The 27,715-nt window shown below is 44.6% G+C and overlaps 1 protein-coding gene across 4 annotated transcripts in view; it reads right to left on the bottom strand.

The window, feature by feature from the left end:
• Window positions 1-27,715, bottom strand: part of NDUFAF7 (NADH:ubiquinone oxidoreductase complex assembly factor 7) — a 75,701-nt gene that overhangs the window by 8,657 nt on the left and 39,329 nt on the right. For 2 of the 4 annotated variants that reach the window (XM_069769470.1, XM_069769468.1), the window contains exons 5-8: window positions 20,910-21,123; window positions 18,774-18,832; window positions 9,279-9,392; window positions 7,634-7,777 (exon numbers count right to left, since the gene is read on the bottom strand). In XM_069769470.1, coding sequence (XP_069625571.1) covers window positions 7,634-7,777; window positions 9,279-9,392; window positions 18,774-18,832; window positions 20,910-21,123 — 531 coding nt within the window. The remainder of the gene's footprint in view (window positions 1-7,633; window positions 7,778-9,278; window positions 9,393-18,773; window positions 18,833-20,909; window positions 21,124-27,715) is intronic. The other 2 variants (XM_069769472.1, XM_069769471.1) reach the window with 1 other exon arrangement.

The raw sequence follows: 27,715 nt of genomic DNA, 5'->3' as shown, positions 1-27,715 counted from the left end.
CACTGTTTAGGTACATCAGGGGGTCTCCAAACACGACAGCCAATTTTGCGCTCAAAAAGTCAAATGGTGCTCCCTCCCTTCTGAGCTCTGCCGTGCGCCCAAACAGTGGGTTACCCCCACATATGGGGCATCAGCATACTCGGGATAAATTGGACAACAACTTCTGGGGTCCAATTTCTCTTGTTACCCTTGTGAAAATAATAACTTGGGGGCTCCAATATCTTTTTTGTGAAAAATTTTTTATTTTTTATTTTCACGACTCTTTATTCTAAACTTCTGTGAAGCACTTGGGCATTCAAAGTTCTCACCACACATCTAGATAAGTTCCTTGGGGGGTCTAGTTTCCAAAATGGGGTCACTTGTGGGGGTTACTACAGTTTAGGTACATCAGGGGCTCTGCAATCGCAACATAATGCCCACAGACCATTCTATCAAAGTCTGCATTCCAAAAAGGCGCTCCTTCCCTTCCGAGCTCTGCCGTGCGCCCAAACAGTGGTTTACCCCCACATATGGGGCATCAGCGTACTCGGGATAAATTGGACAACAACTTCTGGGGTCCAATTTCTCTTGTTACCCTTGTGAAAATAAAAACTTGGGGGCTACAATATCTTTTTTGTGAAAAAAAAAATATTTTTTATTTTCACGACTCTGCATTCTAAACTTCTGTGAAGCACTTGGGCATTCAAAGTTCTCACCACACATCTAGATAAGTTCCTTGGGGGGTCTAGTTTCCAAAATGGGGTCACTTGTGGGGGGTTACTACAGTTTAGGTACATCAGGGGCTCTGCAATCGCAACATAATGCCCACAGACCATTCTATCAAAGTCTGCATTCCAAAAAGGCGCTCCTTCCCTTCCGAGCTCTGCCGTGCGCCCAAACAGTGGTTTACCCCCACATATGGCACATCAGCGTACTCGGGATAAATTGGACAACAACTATTGCAGTCCAATTTCTCCTGTTACCCTTGTGAAAATAAAAACTTGGGGGCTACAATATCTTTTTTGTGGAAAAAAAAATATTTTTTATTTTCACGACTCTGCATTCTAAACTTCTGTGAAGCACTTGGGCATTCAAAGTTCTCACCACACATCTAGATAAGTTCCTTGGGGGGTCTAGTTTCCAAAATGGGGTCACTTGTGGAGGGTTTCTACTGGTTAGGTACATCAGGGGCTCTGCAAACGCAACATAATACCCGCAGACCATTCTATCAAAGTCTGCATTCCAAAACGGCGCTCCTTCCTTCCGAGCTCTGCCGTGCGCCCAAACAGTGGTTTACCCCCACATATGGGGTACCAGCATACTCAGGACAAATTGGACAACAACTTTTGGGGTCCAATTTCTCTTGTTACCCTAGTGAAAATAAAAACTTGGGGGCTAAAAAATCTTTTTTGTGGAAAAAAAAAATATTTTTTATTTTCACGGCTCTGCATTATAAACTTCTGTGAAGCACTTGGGCATTCAAGGTTCTCACCACACATCTAGATAAGTTCCATGGGGGGGTCTAGTTTCCAAAATGGGGTCACTTGTGGGGGATTTCTACTGTTTAGGCACATCAGGGGCTCTCCAAACGCGACATGGCGTCCGATCTCAATTCCAGCCAATTCTACATTGAAAAAGTAAAACGGCACTCTTTCTCTTCCAAGCTCTGCGGTGCGCCCAAACAGTGGTTTATCCCCACATATTGGGTATTGATGTACTCAGGAGAAATTGCACAACAACTTTAGTGGTCTAATTTCTCCTGTTACCCTTGTGAAAATAAAAATTTGTGGGCAAAGAGATCATTTTTGTAGAAAAAATGCGATTTTTTTTTCCACGGCTCTACGTTATAAACTTCTGTGAAGCACATGGGGGTTCAAAGTGCTCGCCACACATCTAGATAAGTTCCTTAAGGGGTCTAGTTTCCAAAATGGTGTCACTTGTGGGGGGTTTCCACTGTTTAGGCACATCAGGGGCTCTCCAAACGCGACATGGCGTCCAATCTCAATTCCAGCCAATTCAACATTGAAAAAGTAAAACGGCGCTCCTTCACTTCTAAGTTCTGCGGTGCGCCCTACCAGTGGTTTACCCCCACATATGGGGTATTGGCGTATTCAGGAGAAATTGCATAACAAAATTTATGGTTACATTTCTGTTTTTACACTTGTGAAAATAAAAAAAATGGTTCTGAATTAAGATGTTTGCAAAAAAAAGTTAAATGTTCATTTTTTCCTTACACATTGTTTCAGTTCCTGTGAAGCACGTAAAGGGTTAATAAACTTCTTGAATGTGGTTTTGAGAACCTTGAGGGGTGTAGTTTTTAGAATGGTGTCACACTTCATTATTTTCTATCATATAGACCCCTCAAAATGACTTCAAATGTGATGTGGTCCCTAAAAAAAAATGGTGTTGTAAAAATGAGAAATTGCTGGTCAACTTTTAACCCTTATAACTCCCTAACAAAAAAAAAATTTTGTTTCCAAAATTGTGCTGATGTAAAGTAGACATGTGGGAAATGTTATTTATTAACTATTTTTCGTGACATATCTCTCTGATTTAAGGGCATAAAAATACAAAGTTTGAAAATTGCAAAATTTTAAAAATTTTCGCCATATTTCCGTTTTTTCATAAATAATCGCAAGTAATATCGAAGAAATGTTACCACTAACATGAAGTACAATATGTCACGAAAAAACAATCTCAGAATCAGCGGGATCCGTTGAAGCGTTCCAGAGTTATAACCTCATAAAGTGACAGTGGTCAGAATTGCAAAAATTGGCCTGGTCATTAAGTACCAAATTGGCTCTGTCACTAAGGGGTTAAAGATCATTTCATCTTCAACTTGCTTAACTGTTCACAATTACAGTAATTTTGACCAGGGGTGCCCAAACTTTTACATGTCACTGTACCTGGATGGGGGATATATATACCAGGATGGGATCCAGGCAGGATTAGTGACATATATACCAAGATGGGTGATATACAGTTGTGTAAAAAAGAGTTTGCCCCCTCCCTGATTTCCTATTTTGTGCATGTTTGTCACACTTGAATGCTTCAGATCGCCAAACTGAAATATTAGACAAAGATAACAAGTAAACACAAAATGAAGTTTTTAAATGAAGTCTTGATTATTAAAGGTAAAATAAATCCAAACCTACAGGGCCATGTGTGAAAAACTGATTGCCCCCCACCCCCTCAAAAGACAAAACAAAACAAAAAAAAAAACATAAATTAACTGTGAATTATCACATCTTTGGAAAGACGAGTTCAAATTCCCTAGCTACAGCCAGGCCTGGATACAGCCACACCTGTTCTCAATCAAGAATTCACTTAAATAGTACCTGCCTGACAAAGTGAAGCAGACCAAAAGATCCTCAAAAGCTAGACATCATGTTGAGATCCAAAGAAATGCTGGAACAAATGTAAAACAAAGTAATTGAGATCTATCAGTCTGGAAAAAAGGTTGTAAAGCCCTTTCTAAAGCTTTGGGACTCTAGAAAACCACAATGAGACCCATTATCCACAAATGGTGAAAACATGGAACAGTGGTGAACCTTCACAGGACTGGCTGGCTGACCAAAATTACCCCAAGAGTGCAGTGACGACTCATCAAGAGGTCACAAAAAAAAACCCATAACAACATCTAAAGAACTGCAGGCCTCACTTGCCTCAGTTAAGGTCAGTGTTCATGTCTCCACCATGAGAAAGAGACTGGGCAAAAATGGCCTGAATGGCAGAGTTCCAAGACGAAAACTACTGCTGAGCAATAAGAATATAAATATAATATAAATATTTTATATTTATATAAAATATATATAAATATATCTATTAGCTTTGCCAGAAAACATCTTGATGATCACCAAATCTTTTGGGAGAATGCTCTGTGGACCGACGAGACAAATGTTGAACTTTTTGGAAGGTATTTCAGAAAAGTAAACTGTTACCCGTGCAGGAGACAGCGCTGTGCTGGGACCAGCGAAGCCCATGAAACGAGCGTCACTGATGGCGCTTCCTTTCAGGGAGGGGGCAGGGGCTACAGCTCTGATGATGCTTCGTGTCAGTATCCCAGAATGCACTCGGATTCTCAACTGAAGCGTCATCAAAAAGTAAAAAATAAAAAAAAAGTAAAGCAGTATGATAATGTAGTTCTTTAATATCATGGCTTAGAAGTAAAGGGTGTATGGCACAATCACAGCAAATGCAAAAGATGCAATGGTGTTACTTCCAGACATCCTGTAAAAAATCACTAATTATTATAAAAACTAGATGGAGGCCTGATGCTATCGCATCGGGAGGGCAGTAATGTCACGATGGGGGCAGGCTTTGCAGTGTTGAGAATTTCCCCCCCATGTGCTCACCCACCTATCCACTCTCTTTCCCCATGTGCTGACTTCTCCCGTCTGTGCTCTCTTCTTTGACCTGTCTACTCCATGGGCTACTCGCCTTGTCTGCGGTCTCTCTCCTTCCTGTGCTGTGTTCTCCCCTCATGTGCTGTCCCGTTTGAGCTGTCTCCCCCCTGTGCTCTGTCTCTCTCACCCCTGTGCGCTTTCTCTCTCCCTCATCTGCTGTCTTCTCCTCTCATGTCATCACTTTTTTGACCTGTGCACCCCATGTGCTCTCCCCCTTGTCTGCTCTCTCCACCACTGAATTCCACGCAGGTGCAGTAAATAAGACCACCGCCATCATTGTTCAGACAGATAGCGACGGTCACATTAAAACTGCGCATGCGCTCCTCCTGTACAAAGATGGCGGCGGTCAGTGAATCATTCGGCTGATCCCGGAGGCGTGTTCGCGACGGTGTTGCGTTGGTGGTACCGCGCAGGAGGCGGCGTACGGTGTATACAGTGTGTGTGTGTGTGCGCGTGTGTGTTTGCGGTGTGACGGTGTTCCGCTGGTGGTACCACGCAAGAGGCTGGCACCATCAGCAGTTTCCATATTGAGACGCCCAGCACTTGGGTGTCCCAATATGGAGGTAGGTGAACTTCCACCGTGTGGAATTATGGGATCCGGACACATTTGGACGGAACAGGATGTGAAGACATTACAAGGTAAGTATATAATAATAATAGTAATTTTATTTCTATAGCGCAGACATATTCCGCAGTACTTTACATTTTAGAGGGAACTTGTACATACAATAGACATTACAGCATAACAATAAGCACATAGATCAAGACAGATACCAAGAGGAATGAGGGCCCTGCTCATAAGCTTACAATCTATGAGGAAAAGGGGAGGCACGAAAGGTGGATGGTAACAATTGCTTAGTTGTTCAGACCAGCCATAGTGTAAGAGTCGGGTGTTCATGTAAAGCTGCAGCACGGGCAGCACAGTGGCTCAGTGGTTAGCACAGCAGCCTTGCAGCGCTGGGGTCCTGGGTTCTAATCCCACCCAGGACAACATCTGCAAAGAGTTTGTATGTTCTCTCCGTGTTTGCGTGGGTTTCCTCCGGGCACTCCGGTTTCCTCCCACATTCCAAAAACATACTGATAGGAATTCTAGATTGTGAGCCCCATCGGGGACAGTGATGATAATGTGTGCAAAACTGTAAAGCGCTGCGGAATATGTTAGCGCTATATAAAAATAAAGATTATTATTATTATTATTATAGCTGCATGAACTGGATAACAGCCTAAGTATGTAACAGTACAGACACAGAGAGCTATTAAATGCATAAAGTGTATGAGAACATGATGCGAGAAACCTGGTTGTGGTAAAAACAGAGGCAACACAGAGCTAGTTAGGCTAAAGCATTGAGAAGGTAGGCCAGTCTGAAGCGTTTTTAGGCCAGGCTTAAAACAGTGTAGATTGGGGTTTAATCGTATTAACCTGAGTAGTGCATTCCAAAGAATTGTCGCAGCACGTGAAAAGTCGTGGAGACGTGAGTGGGAGGATCTGACTACTGAGGATGCTAACTTCAGGTCATTAGCAGAACAGAGGGCACAGGGTAGGGTGGTAGACTGAGACCAGGGAGGAGATGTAGGGTGGTGCTGAGCCATGGAGTGCTTTGTGGATGAGGGTAATAGTTTTGTACTGGATTCTGGAGTGGATGGGTAACCAGTGTAATGACTGGCACAAGGTAGAGGCATCGGTGTAACAGTTGGTGAGAAATATGATCCTGGCTGCAGCATTCAGGACAGATTGGAGCGGGGAGAGTTTGGTAAGAGGGAGGCCGATTAGTAGAGAGTTACAATAGTCCAGATGAGAATATGAGAAACAGTGAGAGTTTTTGCAGAGTCCAAAGTAAGAAAAGGGCGAATTCTAGAAATGTTTTTGAGGTGCAAATAACAAGAGCGAGCCAGTGATCGGATGTGGGAGGAGAATGAAAACTCGGAATCAAGGATGACCCCAAGGCAGCGGGCATGTTGCTGGGGAGTAATGGAGGAACCACATATGAAAATGGCAATGTCGGGCATAGGCACATTAGGGAGGAAACACAAGAAGTTCAGTTTTTGACAGCTCCAGTTTCAGATAGAGGGAGGACATGATGTTAGAGACAGCAGTAAGACAATCACTAGTATTTCCTAAAAAGATTATATCGAACATTAAATGGTCCCCAAACTTTTTTTAATCTTCTAAGTTGTACAAGGCATGAAACATCCTGTGGATGGATCTGGGCACAGTTCATGACACTGCAACTGATTACGCAAAACACTTGTTACATGTACACTGCTCAGAAAGTACAAGCATTTTGTCCCTGCATGAAGGGATGTACAGAGCGGTGTACGGGCTCATAGAGGTTCCATGTGCGTGTACCCAAAAAGGCACAGATTGGTACTAGAAGCCGGCACTCTGCTCTATGCATACACGCAGGCACGAGCAGAGTGGTCCTATAAGCCGGTACATTGCTCTGTGTATGCACTCATGCAAGAGAAGAGCAGCCAATATGTCCACACACTGCTCCATGCATGCAGTCATGCAGAAGCACAGCGGTCCTAGAAGCCCATACACTGCTGTGCATGCAATCATGCAGGAGCAGAACAGTCCCAGAAGCCCCCACACGGCTCTATGTATGCATATATACATAGCAGTCGTATAAGCCTGTACACCGCTCTATATATGCATTCATGCAAAAGCAGAGCGCTATTATAAGCCTGTACACCGCTCTATATATGCATTCATGCAGGAGCAGAGCGCTAGTATAAGCCTGTACACCACTCTATATATGCATTCATGCAGGAGCAGAGCGCTAGTATAAGCCTGTACACCGCTCTATATATGCATTCATGCAGGAGCAGAGCGCTAGTATAAGCCTGTACACCGCTCTATATATGCATTCATGCAGGAACAGAGCGCTATTATAAGCCTGTACACCGCTCTATATATGCATTCATGCAGGAGCAGAGCGCTAGTATAAGCCTGTACACCACTCTATATATGCATTCATGCAGGAGCAGAGCGTTCCTATCCAAGATCACACACTGATCTATGTATGCCCTCACGCAGGAGTAGTAGCCCAATAAGGTCGCACTCCACTCTATGTGTGCACTCATGCAGAGCGCTCCTATAAGTTATGCAGGAGCTTGCTTGCTAAGCAGCACTCGCAACATGCATTTTTGAAGATAGATGGGGGTCTCTAGACTTGTAGGGTGTTTCATGCCATGTCATGTTTTCCAACTAAAAATTAAAAAAGTGTAGGCACCCTTTAATAACTTACCCGAAATGTGTCTGTCTTGTCTCCTGAATGTCCATAATCTGCTATGAGAGCTGCTCCTCCAAATCTATTAATTTGACTTGCAAGCTTCTGAATAATAACCGCTGCATTAGGAGATAACTCTATATGATCCCTCTTTTCATCAGCCTAGAATTAAAAGATATTCATTATTAAAAATATACAACTGGAGAGATTAGAACACTGATACATATTTACTAGGCAGAACTTGTTCAGGAACCATCTGAGCCTAATGACGCAGCATATTATGGCACTGGTTACAATACGACTTCTACACTCACAATGTCCTGATAACAGTGCAATTTTGGATGGTAAAATACCAACATGTCAGCATTTGTACTAAAATGTCAGGAAACAGGACACTTTTCTATGCTATTAAATATGATTACAATATTTACAGGTCACTGACAAAAGGATCCAATGATATGAGCATCTGTAAGCATCATTTTCTTGCAGTTTAGCTTTTTAGAACAATTATGTTTTTCATATAGCACTATCCTATTCCGCAGCGCTTTACAGACATTATCATCAATGGGGCTCACAATCTAAATACGGTAGGTAGTTCTGTATGGAAATATCTGCTGCAACCCTAGAACTTACATCATTATGTGATCATATAATAATGGATGTGTTTGATTAAATATTTTATGACCATGAAAGTACTAGTATTAATTGTACTTTGTATTTTGTCAGATTTGTAGTTTATCATCTTGAACTGGAAGAATTATATTCTTAAGTCTGGCATGGACATTGTGGTCACCTTATACCAGAGTACTGGACTTTTGCATATTTAGGCGTTTCAGAATAGAATTCTATCAAGAACCGATAGAAAGTGTAGGGTTCCAACAGTAAAGCAACTTTGCTAGCACTTTCACATTCTGCAGCGTACTGGACATTCCTGAGTATTAAATGCCCAATGACAGAAAACACTTGTTGTGCCACAATACAGGGAGCCATACCTGAAACAATGCTCAATATTAAAGGGAACCTGTCACCCCCAAAATCGATGGTGAGGTAAGCTCACCGTCATCAGGGGCTTATCTACAGCATTCTGTAATGCTGTACATAAGCCCCCGATGTAACCTGAAAGAGGAGAAAGAGAGGTTAGATTATACTCACCCAGGGGCGGTCCTGCTCCGATGTCTCAGGTCCGGAACAGCGCCTCCCATCTTCGTTCCATGACGTCCTCTTCTGGTCTTCATGCCGCGGCTCTGGCGCAGGCGTACTTTGATACCCTGTTGAGGGCAGAGCAAAGTACTGCAGTGCGCAGGTGGCGGAAAGGTCAGAGAGGCCCGGCGCCTGCGCACTGCAGTACTTTGCTCTGCCCTCAACAGGGCAGACAAAGTACGCCTGCACCGGAGCCGCGGCGTGAAGACCAGAAGAGGACGTCATGGAATGAAGATAGGAGGCACCGGACCTGAGACACCCATTTGACCGGACTGCAGCGGGACCGCCCCGGGGCGAGTATAATCTAACTTCTTTTTTCCTCTTTCAGGTTACATCGAGGGCTTATCTACAGCATTACAGAATGCTGTAGATAAGCCCCTGATGACGGTGAGCTTACCTCACCATCGATTTTGGGGGTGACAGGCTCCATTAATATTTTTTTAATTAAGATACAAAGACCGACCTGAATAAATGTTTTTGTAAGCAGAGAATTGCCAGAGCCAAGAACAAATCTTAATTTATTTGGGATCTCTGGATCAATATCAATTAACATTTCACGCCATCCATCCAAAGTTTTCTATCAAAAGGAAAAAAAGAAAACTGAAAGTTACATGGGCCAAAACACTAATGCATACATGATGTAAAGTGTACCGTAATTGCAAAGTAATAGCAAGTTCCAGTTGAAGTGTAGTAATGTGGTCAAACTAACAGGGGCTACCTCAAACACCATTGGCATATGAATAATTTATTTTTAAACATATACTTATTTTATATTTATATATTTTACATATAAATTTGTGGCCAAACACATTGGCACCCTTGAAAATGTTACAGAAAATGAAGTATTTCTCCCAGAAAATTATTGCAATTACATGTTTTGTTATACACACAGACGTTTATTCCTTTTGTGTGTTGGAACAATACAAAAAAAAAGAGGAAAAAGGCAAATTGGACATAATTTCACACAAAACCCCCAAAATAGGACTGACAAAATTATTGCCACCCTCAACTTAACCCCTTTACCCCCAAGGGTGGTTTGCACGTTAATGACCGGGCCAATTTTTACAATTCTGACCACTGTCCCTTTGTGAGGTTATAACGCTGGAACACTTCAACGGATCCCAGTGATTCTGACATTGTTTTCTCGTGACATATTGTACTTCATGACAATGGTAAAATTTCTTTGATATTACCTGCGTTTATTTGTGAAAAAAACGGAAATATGGCGAAAAGTTTGAAAATTTCGCAATTTTCCAAATTTGAATTTTTATGCAATTAAATCACAGAGATATGTCACACAAAATACTTAATAAGTAACATTTCCCACATGTCTACTTTACATCAGCACAATTTTGGAACCAAAATTTTTTTTTGTTAGGGAGTTATAAGGGTTAAAAGTTGACCAGCAATTTCTCATTTCTACAACACCATTTTATTTTAGGGACCACATCTCATTTGAAGTCATTTTGAGGGGTCTATATGATAGAAAATACCCAAGTGTGACACCATTCTAAAAACTACACCCCTCAAGGTGCTCAAAACCATATTCCAGAAGTTTATTAACCCTTCTGGTGCTTCACAGGAATTTTTTGAATGTTTAAATAAAAATGAACATTTAACTTTTTTTCACAAAAAATTTAATTCAGCTCCAATTTGTTTAATTTTACCAAGGGTAACAGGAGAAAATAGACCCCAAACATTGTTGTACAATTTGTCCTGAGCACGACAATACCCCTCATGTGGGGGTAAACCACTGTTTGGGCGCATGGCAGAGCTCGGAAGCGAAGGAGCGCCATTTGACTTTTCAATGCAAAATTGACTGGAATTGAGATGGGACGCCATGTTTCGTTTGGAGAGCCCCTGATGTGCCTAAACATTGAAACCCCCCACAAGTGACACCATTTTGGAAAGTAGACCCCTTAAGGAACTTATCTAGATGTGTGGTGAGCACTTTGACCCACCAAGTGCTTCACAGAAGTTTAGAATGTAGAACCGTAAAAATAAAAAATCATATTTTTTCACAAAAATTATCTTTCCGCCCCCAATTTTTTATTTTCCCAAGGGTAAGAGAAGAAATTGGACCCCAAAAGTTGTTATACAATTTGTCCTGAGTACGCTGATACCCCATATGTGGGGGTAAACCACTGTTTGGGCGGATGGGAGAGCTCGGAAGGGAAGGAGCGCCGTTTGACTTTTCAATGCAAAATTGACAGGAATTGAGATGGGACGCCATGTTGCGTTTGGAGAGCCCCTGATGTGCCTAAACATTGAAACCCCCCACAAGTGACACCATTTTGGAAAGTAGACCCCTTAAGGAACTTATCTAGATGTGTGGTGAGCACTTTGACCCACCAAGTGCTTCACAGAAGTTTATAATGCAGAGCCGTAAAAATAAAACAAAAATTTTTTCCCACAAAAATTATTTTTTAGCCCCCAGTTTTGTATTTTCCCGAGGGTAACAGGAGAAAGTGGACCCCAAAATTTGTTGTCCAATTTGTTCTGAGTGCGCTGATACCCCATATGTGGGGGGGAACCACTGTTTGGGCGCATGGGAGGGCTCGGAAGGGAAGGAGCTCCATTTGGAATGCAGGCTTAGATGGAATGGTCTGCAGGTGTCACATTGCATTTGTAGAGCCCCTAATGTACCGAAACAGTAGAAACCTGCCACAAGTGACACCATTTTGGAAACTAGACCCCCTAAGGAACTCATCTAGATGTGTTGTGAGAGCTTTGAACCCCCAAGTGTTTCACTACAGTTTGTAACGCAGAGCCGTGAAAATTGAAAAAAAAAATCTTTCCCCCAAAAATTATTTTTTAGCCCCCAGTTTTGTATTTTCCCGAGGGTAAGAGGAGAAATTTGACCCCAAAAGTTGTTGTCCAATTTGTATTGAGTACGCTGATACCCCATATGTTGGGGGGAACCACCGTTTGGGCGCATGGGAGGGCTCGGAAGGGAAGGAGTGCCATTTGGAATGCAGACTTAGATGGAATGGTCTGCAGGCGTCACATTGCGTTTGCAGAACCCCTAATGTACCTAAACAGTAGAAATCCCCCACAAGTGACCCCATATTGGAAACTAGACCCCCATGGAACTTATCTAGATGTGTTGTGAGAACTTTGAACCCCCAAGTGTTTCACTACAGTTTATAACGCAGAGCCGTGAAAATAAAAAATCTTTTTTTTTCCCACAAAAATGATATTTAAGCCCCCAGTTTTGTATTTTCCCAAGGGTAACAGGAGAAATTGGACCCCAAAAGTTGTTGTCCTATTTGTCCTGAGTACGCTGATACCCCATATGTTGGGGTAAACCCCTGTTTGGGCACACGGGAGAGCTCGGAAGGGAAGGAGCACTGTTTTACTTTTTCAACGCAGAATTGGCTGGAATTGAGATCGGACGCCATGTCGCGTTTGGAGAGCCCCTGATGTGCCTAAACAGTGGAAACCCCCCAATTATAACTGAAACCCTAATCCAAACACACCCCTAACCCTAATCCCAACAGTAACCCTAACCACACCTCTAACCCTGACACACCCCTAACCCTAATCCCAACCCTATTCCCAACTGTAAATGTAATCTAAACCCTAACCCTAACTTTAGCCCCAACCCTAACCGTAACTTTAGCCCCAACCCTAACTGTAGCCTTAACCCTAGCCCCAACCCAAACTGTAGCCCTAACCCTAGCCCTAACCATAGCCCTAACCCTAACTTTAGCCCCAACCCTAACTGTAGCCTTAATCCTAGCCCTAACCATAGCCCTAACCCTAGCCCTAACCCTAACCCTAGCCCAAGCCCTAGCCCAAACCCTAACCCTAGCCCTAACCCTAGCCCTAACCCTAGCCCTAGCCCAAACCCTAACCCTAGCCCCAATGGAAAAATGGAAATAAATACATTTTTTTAATTTTTCCCTAACTAAGGGGGTGATGAAGGGGGGTTTGATTTACTTTTATAGCGGGTTTTTTAGATTTTTATGATTGGCAGCCGTCACACACTGAAAGACGCTTTTTATTGCAAAAAATATTTTTTGCGTTACCACATTTTGAGAGCTATAATTTTTCCATATTTTGGTTCACAGAGTCATGTGAGGTCTTGTTTCTTGTGGGACGTGTTGACGTTTTTATTGGTAACATTTTCGGGCATGTTACATTTTTTGATCGCTTTTTATTCCGATTTTTGCGAGGCAGAATGACCAAAAACCAGCTATTCATGAATTTCTTTTGGGGGAGGCGTTTATACCGTTCCGCGTTTGGTAAAATTGATAAAGCAGTTTTATTCTTCGGGTCAGTACGATTACAGCGATACCTCATTTATATCATTTTTTTATGTTTTGGCGCTTTTATACGATAAAAACTATTTTATAGAAAAAATAATTATTTTTGCATCGCTTTATTCTCAGGACTAACTTTTTTTTTTTTTTTGCTGATGATGCTGTATGGCGGCTCGTTTTTTGCGGGACAAGATGACGCTTTCAGTGGTATCATGGTTTTTTATATCTGTCTTTTTGATCGCGTGTTATTCCACTTTTTGTTCGGCAGTATGATAATAAAGCGTTGTTTTTTGCCTCGTGTTTTTTTTTTTTTCTTACGGTGTTTACTGAAGGGGTTAACTAGTGGGCCAGTTTTATAGGTCGGGCCGTTACGGACGCGGCGATACTAAATATGTGTACTTTTATTGTTTTTTTTTTTATTTAGATAAAGAAATGTATTTAGGGGAATAATAATTTTTTTTTTTTTTTCATTATTTAGGAATATTTTTTTTTATTTTTTTTTTACACATTTTGAAATTTTTTTTTTTACTTTTTTACATTGTCCCAGGGGGGGACATCACAGATCAGTGATCTGACAGTGTGCACAGCACTCTGTCAGATCACTGATCTGACTAGCAGTGCTGCAGCCTTCACAGTGCCTGCTCTGAGCAGGCTCTGTGAAGCCACCTCCCTCCCTGCAGGACCCGGATCCGCGGCCATCTTGGATCCGGGGCTGGAGGAAGCAGGGAGGGAGGTGAGACCCTCGCAGCAACGCAATCACATCGCGTTGCTGCGGGGGGCTCAGGGAAGCCCGCAGGGAGCCCCCTCCCTGCGGGAAGCTTCCCTATACCGCCGGCACATCGCGATCATGTTTGATCGCGGTGTGCCAGGGGTTAATGTGCCGGGGGCGGTCCGTGACCGCTCCTGGCACATAGTGCCGGATGTCAGCTGCGATAAACAGCTGACACCCGGCCGCGATGGACGTACTATCCCGTCCGTGGTCATGGGGGCCCACCCCACCTCGACGGGATAGTACGTCCCATGTCAGAAAGGGGTTAATATTTGGTTGCACACCTTTTGGAATATATAACTCAAATCAATCACTTCCATTAACCATTAAGAAGCTTCTTACACCTCACAACCAATTTTGGACCACTCTTTTTTTTTTTACAAACTGCTCAAGGTCTCTCATATTTGAAGAGCACCTTCTCCCAACAGCAATTTTAAGATCTCTACACAGGTATTCAATTGGATTTAGATCCAGACTCATTGCTGGACACTTCAGAACTCTCCAGAGCTTTGTTTCCATCCATTTCTGGGTGCTTCTTGAAATGTGTTTGAGGTCACTGTCCTGCTGGACGACTCAGGACGCAATCCCAGCTTTCTGACATTGGGCACTGCGTTGCGACTCAAAATCCTTTGGTAATCTTCAGATTTTATGATGCCTTGTAAACAGTCAAGGCACTCAGAGGCAGAAAAACAACCATAAAACAAAGTTGAACCTCCACCATATTTGACTGTAGGTACTGTGTCGTTTACTTTGTAGGCTTCATTCTATTTTTGGTAAAATGTAGACTGATGTGCTTTGCCCAAAAATTCTATCTTGGTCTCATTTTGGCAGACTGCAGTCTAGCTTTTTTCTGTCTCTGTGTCAGCAGTGGGTCCTCTAGGGTCTTTGCCACAGAATTCGATTTTATGCAAATGATGACAGATAGTTCGAGCTGACACTGATGTATCCTGAGCCTGCAGGACATGAATTTCTTTGGAACTTGATGGGGGCAGCTTATCCACCATTCGGGCTATTCTGTGTTGCAATCTTTCATCAATTTTTCTTTGCTGACCACGTCCAGAGAGATTAGCTACAGTGCCATGAGTTATAAACTTCTTGACTATGTTGCGCACCGTGGACAAAGGAACATCAAGATCTCTGACGATAGACTTGCAACCTTGAGATTGTTGATACTGTTTAAGAATTTTGGTTCTCAAGTCCTCAAACAGTTCTCTTCTCCATTTTCAATTCTCTTTATTTAGTGTGGCACACACAGACACACAATGCAAAGATTATGTCAACTTCTCCCCCTTTTTATCCAGTGTCAGGTGTGATTATCATATTGCCCACACTTGTTACTTGCCACGTGAGTTTGAGCAAGTATCACATGTTTGAAACAATGTTGTTTACACACAATTTTGGAAACGTACCAACAATTTTGTCTGGCCTATATACACACACAGACAACTTTGAAAAAGTATTCATGCTGTGAACTTTTGCACATTTTTTTACATTATTCCCACAATCTTAAATGTTTGTTATTGGGATCTCATGTGATACACAAAGTAGAATGTATCTGCAAAGTGTGAAGGAAATGATGAATGTTTTTCTGATAAATCTGAAAATGTACATGCGTTTGTATTCAGCCCCCCCGTAGTCTGATACCCCTAAATAATATGAGTGACCATTTGTTTCTAGCAGTCACAATTAATTCATTATGTCCACCTGTGTAAAATTTATCAACAGTATAACTACAGCTGTTCTGTGAAGACCTCAGAGGTTTGCTTCATAACATTAGGCATCAAACAGCATCATGAAAAACAAGGAATGCATTGGACAGGTCAGGGATAAAGTTCTGTAGAAGAGTAAAGTATCGTTAGGTTGTAAAAAAAAAAAAAACTCAATCTCTGAACATCTCATGAAGCACTCACTGTTCAATCCATCATCCAAAAAAGGAAGGAGCATGACACAACTTCAAACCTACAAAGACATGGCCGTCCATCTAAACTGATATCCCAAGCAAGGAGAGCACTAATTAGAGAAGCAGCCTTGATGACCTGCAGAGATCCAGGTGGGAGAGTCTATCCATAAGACAACTATAAGTCATACACTCTGGCCTTTATGGAAGAATGGCAAAAAGAAAGCCATTTTTTAAAACAAGCCATAAGAAGTTCAGTTTGCAAGAAGTCAAGTAGAGGACACAGATAGCATGTTGAAGAAGTTGCCCTGGTCAGATGACACCAAAGTAGAACTTCCTGGGCTAAATGCAAAACGCTGTGTGTGGCAGAAAATGAGCACTGCACATCACTCTGAAAACAGCATCTCCACCATCAAACATGGTGGTGGCAGCATCATGTTGTGAGTTTGATTTTCTTCAGCAGGGACAAGGAAGATGCTCAGAGTTGATGCGAAGATGGATGGAGTTTAATAACAAGCTATTATGGAGGAAACCATGTTATAGCGCCTGCAAAAGACTTGAGACTGGGGCATAGGTTCACATTCCAGGGAAACAGTGACCCTAAACATACTGCCAGAGCTACAATGAAAAGGTCAAGATCAAAGAATATTCATGTGTGTGAATGGCCCAGTCAAAGTCCAGACCTAAATCCCACTGAAAACCTGTGACAAGACTTGAGAATTGCTGATCACAGACGCTCTCCATCCAATCTCACTAAAGGTACCTTCACACATAACGATATTGTTAACTATATCGTTGCTTTTTGTGACGTAGCAACGATATCGTTAATTAAATCGTTATGTGTGACAGCGACCAACGATCAGGCCCCTGCTGGGAGATCGTTGGTCGCTGAATAAAGTCCAGAACTTTATTTGGTCGCTGGACTCCCTGGAGACATCGCTGGATCGGCGTGTGTGACACCGATCCAGCGATGTCTTCACTGGTAACCAGGGTAAACATCGGGTAACTAAGCGCAGGGCCGCGCTTAGTAACCCGATGTTTACCCTGGTTACCAGCGTAAAAGTAAAAAAAAACAAACACTACATACTTACCTACAGCCGTCTGTCCTCCAGCACTGTGCTCTGCACTCCTCCTGTACTGTCTGTGAGCGTCGGTCAGCCGGAAAGCAGAGCGGTGACGTCACCGCTCTGCTTTCCGGCCGCTGTGCTCACAGACAGTACAGGAGGAGTGCAGAGCACAGCGCTGGAGGACAGACGGCTGTAGGTAAGTATGTAGTGTTTGTTTTTTTTTACTTTTACGCTGGTAACCAGGGTAAACATCGGGTTACTAAGCGCGGCCCTGCGCTTAGTTACCCGATGTTTACCCTGGTTACCCGGGGACCTCGGCATCGTTGGTCGCTGGAGAGCGGTCTGTGTGACAGCTCTCCAGCGACCAAACAGCGACGCTGCAGCGATCCGGATCGTTGTCGGTATCGCTGCAGCGTCGCTTAATGTGAAGGGGCCTTAAGATGGAGCTAGATTGCAAAGACTGCGCAAAACAATTCAGCCTCCAGATGCGGAAAGCTGGTAGAGACATACCCCAAAAGACTTGCAGCAGTAATTGAACAAAAAGGTGGTCCTACATAGTATTGACTCAGGGGGGCTGAATACAAATGAAAGGAATTAAATATCCACAGCTTAGGGTCTAACTGATTTTTTTCCCCAGATATTTGTTAGAAGTGTTTGAATCCTTGTATCTTACAGCATTAACACAACCAGGTATGGACTGCGGCTGCAATTCAGCCCTGGCATTTGAAATCACACAGGCCCATGTTGTCACTGTCCCCAAGCACCAGATGGGATACATTACTAATATTACCCTGGATGGAGGAAAGGTAGATTTTCTACAAGACCAGTATTTCTAATGATACCTGTGGCCTGCTGGGGTAAGTGACAGAGTCAGCAACTTTGTGCTTCGTCACAGCTCTGTATATGTTTCCCATTCTCATTAATCTCCACTCGCTTTTATAGGTAAACCAAACCTTCTAAACATGATAGAACTTCCCAAGGTACTGGATCTCATGTAGGATATTATTATTATTATTATTATACATTTTTATAGCGCCATTTATTCCATGGCGCTTTACATGTGAATACGGGGCAAATATAGACAAATACATTAAACATGAGCAGATAACAAGGCACACGAGTACATAAGGAGGGAGGACCCTGCCCGCGAGGGCTCACAGTCTGCAGGATATCAGGATATTCCTATTTATCTTTCTCCTAAAGACGAGCGATTGATCAATTTCTTATATAGATCTTTTAAATGGGGAAATATAAAACCAAAACTCTCTTTTAAAATTCAACGAAAATAGACTGCATGACGGTATGAACTTCCCTACAGGTGTTAACAGGTACACGGATACAACGGAGCAGACAATAAGGAGACAATGGAACTTTAGCCAACAACTATTTATTCGAGTAACACAAAATTTAAGAGGTGACTTTGGCATAACATTAGGAAATAATGCAAAGTGTGAAAAATGAAACATGTTACAAGGAGAATTCAGTAATTCAGATGATATTGACAGACTATCATTCTAGGTGAGGTCTTAGTCTTAATACCCTGGACAAAAGGACGTCACTATCACTACCAGGCCCATCACCATCATCGCTCTCTAGGCAACGCAGAAGGTCACACAGGCCCTAACGAGGGTCAATGATACCACCTCTCTGCACGCTTGCCGCCTTCATTCACTGGAGCGTTCCCCAGTCCCCACTATGGAAGCGACGGATCACACGAACGTTCCTCTGCTGGGATCTAGTCATCTCTCTAGATCTCTCTCGACTACAGTTTTGTTCCCTGGACACACACAAGAGGTGAGACGGAGTCCAGAGTAACTCTGCCTATCTCAATATAGTGAGTGGATCATCAGAGGTTCCACCTGAATCACGTATTTCGGAAATTTAGATGGAAACCCTGATACAAGTGCTTAGAGTAGCGGACAGTATAATGTGAAAGGTACATTTTTATGCCTGAATTTACCTGTAATTTATGTATTGGTAATGCATCAAAAAATTCATGTGCTAAGAAGAAGGTATAGCCTAATGGGGAAAAAAATAATACAAATATTACAAATCACCAGACGTTTATTTCATTTTTAATTCTTAATTAACACACAGTAGCACTTTATGTGACTGCAGATTTCTGAACTCTCACAGTGTGAGCATTGCATACTGTCAGGATTCATTGGTATTGATGGTGAGAGCAGACATTCACATAACCATAAGTATGCGATTTGTATACTTCCAGCCACATTTCGACCAGATATGCTCCCTCAATTCACTAGTCTTTACCAGAGATTCCTGACAAAATACAGTGCGCACGCTGTAAGGATTCTGCAGAATTTAGCAGATGACCGGACATTCCCTTTAAAGGGACTCTGTCACCTGAATTTGGTGGGCTATGTAATGCCCTTTGTCAGGTCCGATGGGCGGTGTTTCTTCTTTTTGGCTCCACCCCATCCTTCCCCGCTGTCCGCAATATTTTCTGGAATTGGAGTAGGTGTCCTCTACAGTTCGTGCGTGCGCAATGCAATCTTGTCTCGCGCACGCGCAGTATGCTTTGCCCGTCTGCGGGCAAAGCCGAAAAGTATTACTGCACATGCGCCGGCGCACTATGTTCCGGAAGTATTTCTCTGTGTTTTCTGGGACATAGTACGCCGGCGCATGCGCAGTAATGCTTTTCGGCTTTGCCCACAGGTGGACTAAGCATACTGCGCGTGCACGAGAAAAGATTGCATTGCGCACGCGCAAAGTATGGAGGACACTTACTCCAATCCCGGAAAATATTGCGGACAGCGGGAAGGATGGGGTGGAGGCACAAAGAAGAAACACCGCCCATCGGACCGAACACAGGGCATTTACATAGACCGCCAAATTCAGGTGACAGAGTCCCTTTAACATTATTTCTCACATACTCATGTCCCCTTGTCCATTGAGCTGCACTGCCCCCCCATTTATAGCTTCTGCAAATGCAGTGGCTTGTCTGTATGTACTCCAAAATAGTGCTATAAAAGTTACAACTAATCACGTAGAAAGACTAATAAAGGTACATCAGGAATAAACATAAAACCTGTGGGGGCCAAAATGGAATGGCAAAAACAAAATATTTGATTTTATAGATAGCAAGTTCATTTCAAAGTTAAAACTATTCCTTTAGATTTATGAGACAATAAAATCCTCACTGCAACAGCCAGTATTCACATGGCAGTATTTAGGTCTTCCGAGTATGTTGTGTATTAAAGGGAATCTGCAACCAGAGTTTTGCTAAGCCATCTGAGAGCAGTATGGTGAAAGGGCAGAGCCCCTGCTTCCATTGATTTGTCATTTACTAGGCCGCATGCTGCAGGATTGACAAAATCGCTGTTTCCTATGTTGCAGATCTACCAGTCCTCCGAATGCTGAACTCTGTGTAACCCAGCACCCACCACTGAACTTAATGTGTACACTGCGCATAGGCAGAAAGCTGACAATCAGTGAGGGATGCACGGTTATACAGAACTTATAAGAATGGAGTATTACATGGCAGCAGGTTTACTTGTCTTTTAGAGAGAATATCCTGCCAAAAAAGCAGTGATTTTATAAAAACCTACAGCAGCAGTCCAGTACGTGATACATTGCTCAAATCAGGATCTCTGTCTCTGTATCATGCTGATCTCAGATTGGGAGGTAAAATCTGATGACTGTTCCCTTCCAGAACTTCTGACCGCAGACTCGGTTAACTTTAAAAACACACTATGCTTTACTCGCCTGCCTGGGTGCAGCACTGTGTCTCTGCTGCAGCTACGGTCTGTGTTGTTTGGCTGCAGCAGTGACATCACGTTGACGGCTTCCATCACCACTACCGCCAATGACTAAGCTCAGCGGCTCAGGCAGTCTACATCGGCAGACACTCTGAAATCAGGAATTGGTGGCAGTGGTGAGGTGTACCGCAGCAGGCACCACAGCAGTAGCAGAGACGCAGCGCTGGGTCCAGGGAGGGCGACTACCTGCTCTTTTTGCAATTTAACAAGTATAAAAGTGTTTGGAGACCACTTGTCTTAAGGATGAAAACCCTACTAACATGACTAATATGACTATTTTAGCGGTTTGTGAAATTATTATATAAACTCGGACTTACCTGCTGGAACATCCCGTACATCCTGGTACCAGGAAATCTGCAGACCTGATTTTGTTACACCTTTCTTGTAGGCTGAAGAATTGTCATCGTATTTCACTTCGACATTGCTCCCTGTTAGCCGGAGTGCCTGGATTTCGCTCAGTCTAGGGCTCACTTCTACTAGGTGTACAGAAATATCACAAGATTTCAGGAGATGCTGAAACTGACTGAAGACCTGAAAAGAAGTTATGAAATACATTGCAGCAACTGTGTAAAAATAAAAGTTACATCTAGGGATTTAAAGGGGTGGTCCAAAGATGAAAACAAACATGCTTTTGACGTGGATCTTTTTAAAATAATATATTGAGGCATACTCGCTGTGCGTTACCCTCGTGGATCCAGTGCAAGCAACAATACAGGTCTATATCAGCTCAGAAGTAGCTACGTTTATCACAGGAGCACTGATTCTCTGATGTTGTGCTCTTCTATTTACTTGACTGCTGCAGTCAATCATAGGCTTCAGCGCGTGTGTTCATTGCTTTCTGAGCTGGCGCAAACATCTGCAGTCAATCATTGGCTTCAGCGCGTGTATTCATTGCTTCCTGAGCTGGCGCAAACATCTGCAGTCAATCATTGGCTTCAGTGCGTGCGTTCATTGCTTCCTGAGCTGGCGTAAGCATCTGCAGTCAATCATAGGCTTCAGCGCATGTGTTCATTGCTTCCAGAGCTGGCGCAAACATCTGCAGTCAATCATAGGCTTCAGCACGTGCGTTCATTGCTTCCAGAGCTGGCGTAAACATCTGCAGTCAATCATAGGCTTCAGCACGTGCGTTCATTGCTTCCAGAGCTGGCGTAAACATCTGCAGTCAATCATAGGCTTCAGCGCATGAGTTCATTGCTTCCAGAGCTGGCGTAAACATCTGCAGTCAATCATAGGCTTCAGCACATGCGTTCATTGCTTTCTGAGCTGGCGCAAACATCTGCAGTCAATCATTGGCTTCAGCGCGTGCGTTCATTGCTTTCTGAGCTGGCGCAAACATCTGCAGTCAATCATTGGCTTCACGTGCGTTCATTGCTTCCAGAGATGGCGCAAACATCTGCAGTCAATCATTGGCTTCAGCACGTGCGTTCATTGCTTCCAGAGCTGGCGTAAACATCTGCAGTCAATCATAGGCTTCAGCGCGTGAGTTCATTGCTTCCAGAGCTGGCGCAAACATCTGCAGTCAATCATTGGCTTCAGTGCGTGCGTTCATTGCTTCCTGAGCTGGCGTAAGCATCTGCAGTCAATCATAGGCTTCAGTGCATGTGTTCATTGCTTCCAGAGCTGGCGTAAACATCTGCAGTCAATCATAGGCTTCAGCGCGTGTATTCATTGCTTCCTGAGCTGGCGTAAACATCTGCAGTCAATCATTGGCTTCAGTGCGTGCGTTCATTGCTTCCTGAGCTGGCGTAAGCATCTGCAGTCAATCATAGGCTTCAGCGCATGTGTTCATTGCTTCCAGAGCTGGCGCAAACATCTGCAGTCAATCATAGGCTTCAGCACGTGTGTTCATTGCTTCCAGAGCTGGCGTAAACATCTGCAGTCAATCATAGGCTTCAGCGCATGTGTTCATTGCTTCCAGAGCTGGCGGAAACATCTGCAGTCAATCATTGGCTTCAGCACGTGCGTTCATTGCTTCCAGAGCTGGCGTAAACATCTGCAGTCAATCATAGGCTTCAGCGCGTGCGTTCATTGCTTCCAGAGCTGGCGTAAACATCTGCAGTCAATCATAGGCTTCAGCGCATGTGTTCATTGCTTCCAGAGCTGGCGTAAACATCTGCAGTCAATCATAGGCTTCAGCACGTGTGTTCATTGCTTCCAGAGCTGGCGTAAACATCTGCAGTCAATCATAGGCTTCAGCGCATGTGTTCATTGCTTCCAGAGCTGGCGGAAACATCTGCAGTCAATCATTGGCTTCAGCACGTGCGTTCATTGCTTCCAGAGCTGGCGTAAACATCTGCAGTCAATCATAGGCTTCAGCGCGTGCGTTCATTGCTTCCAGAGCTGGCGTAAACATCTGCAGTCAATCATAGGCTTCAGCGCGTGAGTTCATTGCTTCCAGAGCTGGCGTAAACATCTGCAGTCAATCATAGGCTTCAGCACGTGCGTTCATTGCTTCCAGAGCTGGCGTAAACATCTGCAGTCAATCATAGGCTTCAGCGCAGGTGTTCATTGCTTCCAGAGCTGGCGTAAACATCTGCAGTCAATCATAGGCTTCAGCACGTACGTTCATTGCTTCCAGAGCTGGCGGAAACATCTGCAGTCAATCACTGGCTTCAGCACGTGCGTTCATTGCTTCCAGAGCTGGCGTAAACATCTGCAGTCAATCATAGGCTTCAGCGCGTGCGTTCATTGCTTCCAGAGCTGGCGTAAACATCTGCAGTCAATCATAGGCTTCAGCGCGTGAGTTCATTGCTTCCACAGCTGGCGTAAACATCTGCAGTCAATCATAGGCTTCAGCGTGTGTATTCATTGCTTCCAGAGCTGGCATAAACATCTGCAGTCAATCATAGGCTTCAGCACGTGCGTTCATTGCTTCCAGAGCTGGCGTAAACATCTGCAGTCAATCATAGGCTTCAGCGCGTGAGTTCATTGCTTCCACAGCTGGCGCAAACATCTGCAGTCAATCATTGGCTTCAGCGCGTGTATTCACTGCCTCCAGAGACGGCGGAAACATCTGCAGTCAATCATAGGCTTCAGCGTGTGTATTCATTGCTTCCAGAGCTGGCGTAAACATCTGCAGTCAATCATAGGCTTCAGCACGTGCGTTCATTTCTTCCTGAGCTGGCGTAAACATCTGCAGTCAATCATAGGCTTCAGCACGTGCGTTCATTTCTTCCTGAGCTGGCGTAAACATCTGCAGTCAATCATAGGCTTCAGCACGTGCGTTCATTGCTTCCAGAGCTGGCGGAAACATCTGCAGTCAATCATTGGCTTCAGCACATGCGTTCATTGCTTCCAGAGCTGGCGCAAACATCTGCAATCAATCATTGGCTTCAGCGCGTGTATTCACTGCCTCCAGAGACGGCGGAAACATCTGCAGTCAATCATAGGCTTCAGCGTGTGTATTCATTGCTTCCAGAGCTGGCGTAAACATCTGCAGTCAATCATAGGCTTCAGCACGTGCGTTCATTTCTTCCAGAGCTGGCGTAAACATCTGCAGTCAATCATAGGCTTCAGCGCGTGAGTTCATTGCTTCCAGAGCTGGCGCAAACATCTGCAGTCAATCATTGGCTTCAGCGCGTGTATTCACTGCCTCCAGAGACGGCGGAAACATCTGCAGTCAATCATAGGCTTCAGCACGTGCGTTCATTTCTTCCTGAGCTGGCGCAAACATCTGCAGTCAATCATTGGCTTCAGCGCGTGTATTCACTGCCTCCAGAGACGGCAGAAACATCTGCAGTCAATCATAGGCTTCAGCGTGTGTATTCATTGCTTCCAGAGCTGGCGTAAACATCTGCAGTCAATCATAGGCTTCAGCACGTGCGTTCATTTCTTCCTGAGCTGGCGTAAACATCTGCAGTCAATCATAGGCTTCAGCGAGTGCGTTCATTGCTTCCCGATCTGGTGCAAACATCTGCAGTCAATCATAGGCTTCAGCACGTGTGTTCATTTCTTCCTGAGCTGGCGTAAACATCTGCAGTCAATCATAGGCTTCAGCGAGTGCGTTCATTGCTTCCCGATCTGGTGCAAACATCTGCAGTCAATCATAGGCTTCAGCGAGTGCGTTCATTGCTTCCCGATCTGGTGCAAACATCTGCAGTCAATCATAGGCTTCAGCGCGTGCGTTCATTGCTTCCAGAGCTGGCGTAAACATCTGCAGTCAATCATAGGCTTCAGCGCGTATATTCATTGCTTCCAGAGCTGGCGGAAACATCTGCAGTCAATCATTGGCTTCAGTGCGTGCGTTCATTGCTTCCAGAGCTGGCGTAAACATCTGCAGTCAATCATAGGCTTCAGCGCGTGTATTCATTGCTTCCAGAGCTGGCGCAAACATCTGCAGTCAATCACAGGCTTCAGCACGTGCGTTTAATGCTTCTAATGCTGGCGCAAACATCTGCAGTCAATCATAGGGTTCAGCGAATGCGGTCATTGCATATAGAGCTGGCGCAAACATCTGCAGCTCGGGGTAAACTACTGTTTGGGCACACGTCGGGGCTCCGAAGGGAAGTAGTGACTTTTGAAATGCAGACTTTGATGGAATGGTCTGCGGGCGTCACGTTGCGTTTGGAGAGCCCCTGTGTGCCTAAACAGTAGAAACCCCCCCACAAGTGACCCCATTTTGGAAACTAGACCCCCCAAGGAACTTATCTAGACATGTGGTGAACACTTTGAACCCCCAAGTGCTTCACAAAAGTTTACAATGCAGAGCCATGAAAATAAAAAAATCATTTTTCTTTCCTCAAAAATGATGTTTTAGCAAGCAATTTTTTATTTTCACAAGTGTAAAAGGAGAATTTGGACCCCAATAATTGTTGCCCAGTTTGTCCGGAGTATGCTGGTACCCCATATGTGGGGGTAAACCACTGTTTGGACGCACGTCGGGGCTCGGAAGGGAGGGAGCACCATTTGACTTTTTGAATGCAAGATTGGCTGGAATCAATGGTGGCGCCATATTGCGTTTGGAGACCCCTGATGTGCCTAAATAGTGGAAACCCCTCAATTCTAACTCCAACACTAACCCCAACACACCCCTAACCCTAATCTCAACTGTAGCCATAACCCTAATCACAACCTTAACCACAACCCTAACCACAGCGCTAACCCCAACACACCCCTAACCCCAACACACCCCTAACCCTAATACCAACCCTAACCACAACCCTAACCATAACCCTAACCACAGTCTAATCTTAACCCTATTTCCAACCCTAGCCCTAATTCCAACCCTAACCCTAATTCCAACCCTAGCCCTAAGGCTATGTGCCCACGTTGCGGATTCGTGTGAGATTTTTCCGCACCGTTTTTGAAAAATCCGCGGGTAAAAGGCACTGCGTTTTACCTTCGGATTTTCCGCGGATTTCCAGTGTTTTTTGTGCGGATTTCACTTGCTGATTCCTATTGAGGAACAGGTTTAAAACGCTGCGGAATCCGCACAAAGAGTTGACATGCTGTGAAAAATACAACACAGCGTTTCCGCGCAGTATTTTCCGCACCATGGGCTCAGAGGATTTGGTTTTCCATAGGTTTACGTGGTACTGTAAACCTGATGGAAAACTGCTACGAATCCGCAGCGGAGAATCCGCTGCGGATCCGCAGCCAAATCTGCACCGTGTGCACATAGCCTAATTCTAACCCTAACCCTAGTTCTAACCCTAATTCTAGCCCTAACCCAAGTGGGGAAAAAAAAATGTTCTTTATTTTATTTTTGTCCCTACCTATGGGGGTGATAAAGGGGCGGGGGGGGTATTTATTATTTTTTTTATTTTGATAGAACCTATCACAGCGATCAAAAAGTACTTGTAACGAATCTGCCGGGCACCCATTTTGCAAGATGGCGGCGCCCATGGAGCAGACGGACAGACACCGGGAGGGACACGGGAGGTCGTTAAGTATGATGGGGGGGGGGGGGAAATCGGACAGCGGGGGGGTGGAGATCGGACTGCGGGGGGAGCAGACAGGAGGGGAGCGGAGGACAGCTAATGACCGGACTGAGGGGAGAAGATCCGTGGCGGTGGGGGGGGGGAGATCGCGATCTCCAGCCATGGCTGATGCTATTGCAGCATCGGCCATGGCTGGATTGTAATATTTCACCAATTTTCATTGGTGAAATATTACTATCGCTCTGATTGAAAGTGGAAGTGAAATGTCACTTTCAACAGCCAATCAGAGCGATCGTAGCCACGAGGGGGCGAAGCCACCCCACCCTGGGCTCAAGTACAACTCCCCCTGTCCCTGCAGGTCGGGTGAAATTACAGTTAACCCTTTCACCCGGCCTGCAGGAGCGCGATCCGACCATGACGCATATGCTGCGTCACAGGTCGGATTGGCACAGGTTTTCATGACGCATACGGTGCGTCAAAGGTCGGGAAGGGGTTAAAGGTACCAAACACAAACATCTGTCATGGGAAAGCTGCTTTTCTATTGGAGGAAGCTGATCGACAGGTCTGGTCACATGCTCCTCCACTAGTGGCCATTGCATGGACATGTCTGGTCACACACTCCTCCACCACCAGTCACTGTATGGACAGGTCTGGTCACATGCTCCTCCACCAGCAGTTATTGCAAGGACAGGTCTGGTCACATGCTCCTCCACCAGCAGTCATTGGATGGACAGGTCTGGTCACATGCTCCTCCACCAGCAGTCATTGCATGGACAGGTCTGGTCACATGCTCCTCCACCAGCAGTCATTGCATTGACAGGTCTGGTCACATGCTCCTCCACCAGCAGTTATTGCAAGGACAGGTCTGGTCACATGCTCCTCCACCAGCGGCCATTGCATGGACAGGTTTGGTTACATGCTCCTCCACCAGCAGTCATTGCATTGACAGGTCTGGTCACATGCTCCTCCACCAGCAGTTATTGCAAGGACAGGTTTGGTTAAATGCTCCTCCACCAGCGGCCATTGCATGGACAGGTCTGGTCACATGCTCCTCCACCAGCGGCCATTGCATGGACAGGTCTGGTCACATGCTCCTCCACCAGCGGCCATTGCATGGACAGGTCTGGTCACATGCTCCTCCACCAGCGGCCATTGCATGGACAGGTCTGGTCACATGCTCCTCCACCAGCGGCCATTGCATGGACAGGTCTGGTCACATGCTCCTCCACCAGCGGCCATTGCAT

Source organism: Ranitomeya imitator, chromosome 5, assembly GCF_032444005.1.
Source record: "Ranitomeya imitator isolate aRanImi1 chromosome 5, aRanImi1.pri, whole genome shotgun sequence".
Classification (NCBI taxonomy): Eukaryota; Metazoa; Chordata; class Amphibia; order Anura; family Dendrobatidae; genus Ranitomeya; species Ranitomeya imitator.
Note: the sequence above shows the minus strand (reverse complement) of the source record. Positions and strands in the feature narration are given on the sequence as shown.